The 9562-nt window shown below is 41.7% G+C and overlaps 1 gene segment (V, D, J or C); it reads right to left on the minus strand.

The window, feature by feature from the left end:
• Positions 1-8744: 8744 nt before the first annotated feature.
• Positions 8745-9311, minus strand: LOC102141543 (immunoglobulin lambda variable 8-61-like). The segment is given in 2 exon segments: positions 8745-9090; positions 9194-9311. Coding segments are annotated over 2 exon segments (366 nt in total).
• Between the last annotated feature and the right edge of the window lie 251 nt (positions 9312-9562).

Raw genomic sequence — 9562 nt, forward strand, 5'->3', positions numbered from 1 at the left:
TCTCTTGCAAGTAAGTCATCACCGGAGAGATGAAATGTTAGAAGTTATAGCACAAAGTGAGCACATTAAGTATTTTAAAAATCTTTTAAAATGTGTCTTATAAGTAATTTTACACAGTACATAATGTATTCATATGTTACATATCAACAGAGCTATTTGGGCAGTCAGATTTCCTTCAGATTAAAGATAGATCTGGCATTTTTTAAGAAAGTGTTTTAAAACTATTAGGGGAGGCTGGGCGCGGTGGCTCACGCCTGTAATCCCAGCACTTTGGGAGGCCGAGACGGGCGGATCACGAGATCAGGAGATCAAGACCATCCTGGTTAACACGGTGAAACCCCGTCTGTACTAAAAAAAATACAAAAAACTAGTCGGGCGAGGTGGCGGGCGCCTGTAGTCCCAGCTACTCGGGAGGCTGAGGCAGGAGAATGGCGTGAACCCGGGAGGCGGAGCTTGCAGTGAGCCCAGATCACGCCACTGCACTCCAGCCTGGGCGACAGAACGAGACTCCGTCTCAAAAAAAATTAAAAAATAAAAAAATAAAAACTATTAGGGGAGTTTCCATAGTGTGGAACAGTACTTCTTTATAATGCAATATTTTATGTGTGTCTTTAAAAAGTCAAGTAGGAAACTAGATCCAGCTCTGAGAAAAACACTTTTGACTTCATTTACTTTTATTTATATCTGATGCATACTATAAAGTATTTGCTGTGAGTGTCTTGCAGATACCCTTAACTAAGAAAAACAGATATTTCTGGATATACATTACAACTTAGATTACCTTTGTACACTAACATTTATGGTAAGAACAACATGTTAAATGTTGGCAAATCTAAGAGTGCTCAATTTGACTGTTCATCCTGACACTCACAGAACTTACTCCGGTGCCCACTAGACGCCATTTCCATCAGGATAGAGTCTGTGTCATTCATCAATGTATGTCTAACACCTGACATAGGAGTACATGGCACAGAGTGGATTTTCAATAAATGTTTGTCAATAATTAAACATTTTCACCAGTAAATAAACAAAACACCTTCAATAAATGGCATGAAATACCAACTATTTCATCATGCAACACTGGGAACTTCTTGCAAACGTTCTCAGACTGCATATCCTAAGTGGATCAGGAGTTACACAAAACTGAGTTCCTCCAAAAATAAATAAATTATCATCATGGGAAAAAAGAAAGGCAGTAACATTTTATTCTACAAAGGTAATAAGTAACATTTACAACATAAACTAAATGAAAGCCACCACAGTACTCAGACAATTCCAAAACTATTGTGTTTCATGTATGTACTATAGAACCCATTCTCATTCTTTTTTTTAGTGATAATGTTTCCCCTTTTTCAGTTTTATTTATTTCAGTGGTTGTGGGGGAACAGATGGTGTTTGTTTGCATGGAAAAGCTCTTTAGTGGTAATTTCTGAGATTTTGATGCGCCCATCACCCAAGCAGCATACGCTATACCCAATATGTAGAATTTTATTCATCACCCCCCTCACACCCTTCCCCTCAAGACCCCAAAGTCCATTATGTCATTCATACGCCTTTGCATCCTCAAAACTTAGCTCCCACTTATAAGTGAGAACGTGCAATGTTTGATTTTCTATTCCTGAGTTTCTTCATTTAGAATAACGGTCTCCAACTCCATCCAGGTTGCTGCGAATGCCATTATTTTATTCCTTTTTATGTCTGAGTAGTATTTCATGGTATATATGTATATACATATATATATATATAATCACATATTTGGCTGGGTGCAGTGGCTTATGCCTGAAATCCTAGCACTTTGGGAGGCCAAGGCAGGCAGATCACCTGAGGTTGGGAGTTTGAGACCAGCCTGACCAATATGGAGAAACATCATATCTAATAAAAATACAAAATTAGCCAGGTGTGGTGGCACATGCCTGTAATCCCAGCTACTTAGGAGGCTGAGGCAGGAGAATCACTTGAACCTGGGAGGTAGAAGTTGCAGTAAGCTGCGATCACACCATTGCACTCCAGCCTGGGCAACAAGAGTGAAATTCCTACTAAAAATTAAAAAACAACTTTTTCCTTATTCACTCATCAGTTGACATGTATCTGTGCTGGTTCCGTATTTTTGCAGTTGTAAATTGTGCTGCTATAAACGTGTTCAAGTGTCTTTTTTTTTTTTTTTTTTTTTTGAGACGGAGTTTCACTCTTGTTGCCCAGGCTGGAGTACAATGGCACAATCTTGGCTCACCGTAACTTCCACCTCCCGGGTTCTAGCGATTCTCCTGCCCCAGCCTCCTGCATAGCTGGGATTACAGGCATGCACCACCACGCCTGGCTAATTTTTGTATTATTAGTAGAGACAGGGTTTCACCATGTTGGCCAGGTTGGTCTCGAACTCCTGACCTCGTGATCCGCCCACCTCGGCCTCCCAAAGTGCTGGGATTACAGGCATGAGCCACCACACCCAGCCATAGTCTTTTTCAAATAATAACTTGTTTTCCAGGAATTTATCCCTCTCTCTTGATTTTCTAGTTTGTGCACGTAAGGGTGTTCATAGTAGCCTTGATTATCTTTTGTATTTCTGTGGTATTGGTTGTAATTTTCCCATTTCATTTCTAATTGAACTTATTTGGATCTTCTCCCTTTTCTTCTTGGTTAATCTCACTAATGGTCTACCGATTTTGTTTATCTCTTCAAATAACCAGTTTTGTTTCATTTGTCTTCTGCATTTTTTGTTTCAATTTTATATAGTTCTGCTGTGATGTTTGTTATTTCTTTTCTTCTGGGTTTGAGTTTGGTTGGTTCTTGTTTCTCTAAGTCCTTGAGGTGTGACCTTAGATTGTCTGTTCATGCTCTTTCAGACTATTTAATGCTATGAAGTTTCCTCTTAGTTTTGCTGTATCCCAGATGTTTTAATAGGTTGTGTCACTATGATCATTCAGTTCAAACAATTTTTAAATTTCCTTCTTGATTTCATTGTTGACCCAAAGGTCATTCAGGAGTAGATTATTTAATTTTCATGTATTTGTATAGTTTTAAGGGTTCTTTTTGGAGTTAATTTCCAGTTTTATTCCATTGTGGTCTGAAAGAGTACTTGATATAATTTCAATTTTCTTAAATTTATTGAGACTTGTTTTGTGGCCTATCATATGATTTATCTTGGAGAATGTTCTATGTGCTGATTAAAATATGGTATATTCTGAAGTTGTTGGGTAGAATGCTAGGTAAATATCTGTTAAATCTATTTGTTCTAGGGTATAATTTAAGTCCATTGTTTCTTTATTGCCTTTCTGTTTTGATGACCTGACTAGTGCTGTCCGTGGAGTATTAAAGTCCCCTACTATTATTGTGTTGCCATGTATCCCATTTCTTAGGTCTAGTAATAATTGTTTTATAAATTTGGGAGCTCCAGTATTAGGTGCATATATATTTAGGATTGTGATATTGTTCTGTTGGACTGATCCTTTTATCGTTATATAATGCCGTTCTTTGTCTTTTATAACTGTTGTTGCTTTAAAGTCTGTTTTGTCTGATATAAAAATAGGAACATCAAAAGACGTTCCTCCATCTACAACCATGCAGGTGTCCCAGCAGTGAGAACAAGCACAAATCTGTCAGGAGAAACAATGCTCATGGATGCTTGAGAAAACTGCTTACTTTTTAGTTCTTGTATACTGAAAATTACTTTTGGCTGTTTTGGACTCTAGAACAGTGATTCATTATATTTATTTGTTATTCTATCAATTCTCAGTTGAATGCAAGACTCAAATGTCCTTGTCATTTGCAATATTTTAATCATGCTCCACGGCCTGACTTGCAACCCTGTTAATATTAAATGACCTTTGATCCTGCTCCAGTTCACACATTGAGCCCTGAACTCTTCCATTTTTTCCATGGACCATTATCAACTGAAATCTCACAGTGGGAAACCAGTCTTTTAGAGTGGGTCTACTGCTTAGAATATCCAGTGCCACAGCCCAAGCATAAGATATTCTGGATAGACATTACCCAATAACGACTTCATTTAGTGCTCTCATTCACAAATGTCAGAGTCCTGAAGCCTCAGATCTTTTACCACAAACTCTTTCAATGTCAAGGGCTCTACTCTGTTGATTCGAATTTAGTTGCTGTCCACGATGTCCCACAGGATTGGAGTTTATGCCGGTTCCTTCCAGATATGACCTGATTACTGCCTCCATACCGAACTCACTACTATAGACCTTTGGTAAGGCTTCTGGGAAGAAATGTGTGTATTGAATAGGCCAACATAAGTGACCCTCAGGTAGTGCTGGACCAGGGCTTACCCCATAACTGGTTTAAGTTTGTACAAAACTTTACTCACTGGTAGAAGCATTACACCATCACCTCCTGCGGCTATGATAGCATCCACCCAATAGACAGCTTCCTTCTCATGTTCATGGCTCTCTACTAGATTAACTTCAACTACTGCTTCCTATAATCTGTAATACATTCTACATCTTTGCTGCAAATTTGATGTGGTTCAGTAATTCCACTATAGCTACAGTCTTTCGATGCAAGCAGTTGCTTCCAGTCCTCCTCCAGGAGCTCTGCTTAATGCCACCACTGCTGTTGAAAATCCTACTGTGTGGTTTTAGCCACCACCACCCGAGAGGGGTGGAAACTCTCATTGGGGTGACTGCCACAGCCCGCCAACTCATATAGCTGCATCTGCCCCAGATGCCAATGGCCACCACAGTTACCACTGGGCCATGCAGGGGGGCATCCTATGCTTGGGTTTTGCAGTGCTGCTGCCAGGCCATCTGCACGTGAGGATGGCTGCCAAGCAAGAAGCCTTGGAAATGTCATCCTTCACCCAGCCAAGGCCACAGGCACAGGCTCCTGCCTCTGCTCCCAGTTTCCACCACTAGGAGTGTGGGTGGCTGATGCTGTCCTGGCCTGTAACTTCACCCAAGAAGACAGAGGTTAAGTTCAGGGACATGAACGGCCCATGGCATGAAGGGGATAGTTTAATGAATTTGTAGTACAGCCTCTTATCCTCTAGGTGAAGTATGTGACATTTTTACTTTTAAAAAAATCAATCTGCATTTTGAAATATCTTTATTATTTTGCTTACTTCTGCTATTGATTCAACAGTATTCCAAGTTAATTTTTTATCTGGAATTTCATAATTTAATCTGAGTGGAGAGAGGAATCCTGCAGCAGGACAAATAAAACACACCATATGCCTAGAAGAGAGAGAGAATTTGGAAATAAGAATCACAGATATGAAATGCATGTGGAGGGTATGGCAAAATACATCTTTTGACAGTATTGGGCACATGGAATTATAATGACAAGGCAGGCAAGGATCGTTAAAGCCAGAGGGTGAATGTCCTTATGTGTCATAGTGAAGTGATTGATTTTTTTAATTCAATTGAAGTGAGTTAATTACACTTAAGAAGGATTGGGAACTATGGGGCATCACCACTGGGGACTTTTGCAGGAGGAGTTGCCTGTTACTTCCAGGTGACAGGCCTGGCTGAGTGAGCATAGATGGCATGCAGGACTCTGAAAAGGACGCATAGAACACACTACTACTGACACAGAGCCTGACACAGAGAGGGCATAGCTGCCTGTGCAAGCTGACAAGTTACTGGCGTTTTTCATTTACCATAAATCCCTGCTTCTGAAATCTGAGGGGTCTGGCCTATCCGCTCTGCTGACACCCTCCAGTGCACCTTCTCAGAGGAAAATCCATATAAGTTAACAACAATTTTAAAAAATAAAGCACTAACATTACTAATCTGCATGCTGTTGAATTTTTTTTTTATTTTTGGGTTTTTTTTGTTTTTTTCATTTTTTGTTTTTTCGAGATAGGGTCTCACTTTGTCACCCAGGCTGGAGTCCAGTGGCACAGTCTCAGTTCACAGCAGCCTCGACCTCCCAGGCTCAAGCAATCCTCCAACCTCAGCCTCCCTAGTAGCTGGAACTATAGGCACATGCAACCATGCCAGGCTAATTTTTTTTTAGACAGAATCTCGCTCTGTCACCAGGCCGGAGTGCAGTGATGCAATCTGGGTAACTGCAACCTCTGCCTCCCTGGTTCAAGCGATTCTTCTGCCTCATCCTCCCGAGTAACTGGGACTACAGGTGTGCATGCATCACCATGTATGGCTAATTTTTGTATTTTTAGTAGAGACAGGGTTTTACCATGTTGGCCAGGATGGTCTTGATCTCTTGACCTTGTGATCCGCCACCTCAGCCTCCCAAAATGCTGGGATTACAGGTGGGAGCCACCGCACCCATCCCTGCCCAGGCTGGTCTTAAACTCCTTGGATCAAGAGATCCTTCTACCTTGGCCTCCCAAAGTAGTTGTGATTACAGGTGTGAGCCACTGCACCTGGCCTGAATTTTTTTAATTTGGTGTCCGCAGATAAGAAAATGTTTCACCATTTGTTCAAATTTTCTTTTATATCATTTACAAAATTGCTAATTATTTTCTAATAGATACATTAAATGTTTGTTTTTTATACTGAGACAGAAAAATGTAAGAATTTTTAACTGTTTATAATTTTATCAGTTGTGAATTTGGCATTTTTAAATTTATTCTAATAAATTTTCAGTACAATTTATTTTATTCTTGGTAGATATTCATAGCATTCAAAACTCTCAAAATAAATGAATTCTGCCTGTATAATACTTGCATCTATTTTTATTGCCTCTATTATTGAATTGGCAGAGACTCCAGGCTAAAACTTCGAACAACAGCTGTATCTGTAGCCATCATGTAGGATCCCAGATTAAAATGCAAACAACCCTAGTAACTTTTCTTTAAAAGTAATGATCCCCTCTAGTTTAAAGATAACAATCTGTAATGCGTTATGGAAGTATATTTTATTTCTTATTTTCTATATTTATTTTCATTAAGGCATGAAATACAATTAAATTTAATGGAAAGCCTCATAACCATTTATTAGAAAAATCATGTTCATTTCGGTTTAAATCCTTTGCAATGAGAAAAGGACCAATAAGATGGCCTTAGGAAATCCACATTTTCCATCCTCACAACTGATCCCACCTTAATCCCTCTGGATCATCATGAGATCCTCATGTCTGAGTCCCAACACTTGCCAAGTAACCTTCACCCTCTTCTTCCAGAATGTTCCAGGGCACTGACAGATCTAAGGCCAGTGTCTTAATTGTGTGACAAGTAGATAGGGTAGTTGTCATCTTTGTCTTCATAAACTGTCATGGATTTCTCTTGATCTGGATAATAAATCACACATTTGCAATCTTGACTCAGCCAGGAGATCAGGAAAACAGTCCTAAGGACTCAGGTGCACAGACACAAGTAGGGCTGGTTTGTTTCTTTTCATAGGGTTTTCTGTGCATGGACAGTCTTAAAATCTGCCCTCACTTGTGTTAGATCCCCTGAAGCACCTCCTCTGTCTTGTTGAGAGGTTCTCTGAGGTGACCCCAGAGCCTTGATTGAGTGGAGAAACCTCCTGGACCCTGGGTGGCCAGAAGAAAGAGTCAGAGGAAGGGAGGAGGGTGGGAGCCTGAGTCTGCCCCAGCAAAGCTCAGCAGTGACGTTACTGCCATCTTCTGGTGGCTACAAGGCTCCGTCACCCCTCAGTCCTTCCCGTCTTGCCAACATTGTGTTAAGAGACACTGTTCAGGACAAGTACGCATCTATGGGAGAGGATCTCAGTGGAACCGTGATCCTGTGGAACAATCTGTGATTAGAGGTGGAGGATGGGGAAGGCTGAGCCCTGTGTCCTACCAAGACCCTGAGAGCCAGAGCCACGGGTAGGTGAGCTCAGTGGGAGGGAGAAGGGATTCTGGAAGCCAGTCCTCCATGGGATGGTTTTCAGTAACAGATATTCATATGAACCACTAAATATACCCTAAGGAAACATGTTTTTCGAAATTCCTGAAGGCACATATCTTTTTTTTTTCTTTCCTGGTGATGGAGTCTCGCTATGTGGAAGATACTGGTCTCAAACTCCTGGCTTCAAGCAGTCCTCTTGCCTCAGCCTCCCGAATTATTGGGATTATAGGCACGAGTCAGCACACCTGGCACCTAAGAACTTATGCTTTTCAAAATTCCTCCCAAGTCTGTCTGTATAAATCAACTTATAATTTCTGCTATGGCTTGAGATTTAAAAATCTGTTTCTGAGTATTTGGGGGGTTTTAGATGGGAATTTAGGAGAGTAGGATTATGGAATATTAACCTGACATCATTTTAAATGGAAATCCCTATGGATAATTTTATAATAATAAAAGTAGGTTCTTCCCAAACATTAACACTAATGAAAAATCTCATGTGCAGGTGTTAAATACAGGCTATCTGGCACCAACACAAGTTTCTGACTTAGTAGGTTTAGGTTGGAGAATTGCATTTTTAACAAGCTCCCTGAAAATGCTCCCACTTCAGTGATAAATAAAATATTAAGTCAGCCTCCGTGGTCAAATTAATGAATGAGCATATGCCTGTTAATTCTCTTTGAGTAAGAAGTGTCTTCCTGGAGCACAGGGGTCTCTGTGACTCACTGTGAGCTTATATATTTTGTAGATAATTCTCCCTCCACATTATTCTCAGTGGAGAGGAAGCACAGCCATGGAACAGTCACACTGGGGAGGTGAACACACCCGGGGAGAGATTGGGAGAGGCACCTGGCAGTGAACCCCTGCATCAGAGACTAGGGCAAGGAGACTCCTCACTCACCGTGTTGACCATTTCCACCCTCTCATTTTCCCTCCCATCTGTAAGGGCTGAACTGTTGTGAGTATATAAAGAGGTTTTGGTTGCACTTCCTCATAGGTTTAAATCGCTGTGGAAATGCCACTACCCATGTAGAGCGTACAGTAATAATCAGATTCATCGTCTGCCTGAGCCCCCGTGATGGTGAGGGCAGCTTTGTTCCCAAGGATGGAGCCAGAGAAGCGATCAGGGACCCCAGAAGGGCGAGTGTTTGTGCTGTAGATGAGCGTGCGTGGAGCCTGGCCTGGGGTCTGCTGGTACCAGCTGGGGTAGTTACTGGTAGAGACTGAGCCAGAGCTCAGGCCACAGGTGAGTGTGACTGTTCCTCCAGGGGACACTGACAACGATGGCTCCTGGGTCACCACAGTCTCAGAATCCACTCCTAAAATAAACAAGAGAGACACGGTTGTGATCATGTGGATGACAGTAACCTGAACCCTGTTTTCTGTGGTCCCCCCAAGGATAGAGTCCCTTCAAGCCCTGACCTGAGCCATAAGCAAGGAGTCCGAGGAGAAGCATCATCCAGGCCATGGTGGGGACACTTATGAAGGCCAAGTGCTCTCAGGCTTCTCAGCTGGAGTTTGTTTTCCTCAGGGCCTTTTCATGCCTCTCCAGGCCCAAGAGGATAAAAAAAGTTCTTTATGCAAATCAGCTTCCCCTGTCTTCCTGCCCCAGGTTTCACCCTGCTGTCCTGTGGGGAGACCTTGAGAGAGGCAGCTGCTGAGACCTCACACAGACCCATGACCACACAGGGCTGAAACACTAATGAATAGGTGTTGGTGCCTTTCCCCAGATTAGCTCCCCCAATTTCTGAGTGGCCAAAAGATGGGGGATGTGTTCTCCCTCCTGCCACA

The sequence above is a fragment of the Macaca fascicularis genome, chromosome 10 (assembly GCF_037993035.2).
Source record: "Macaca fascicularis isolate 582-1 chromosome 10, T2T-MFA8v1.1".
Classification (NCBI taxonomy): domain Eukaryota; kingdom Metazoa; phylum Chordata; class Mammalia; order Primates; family Cercopithecidae; genus Macaca; species Macaca fascicularis.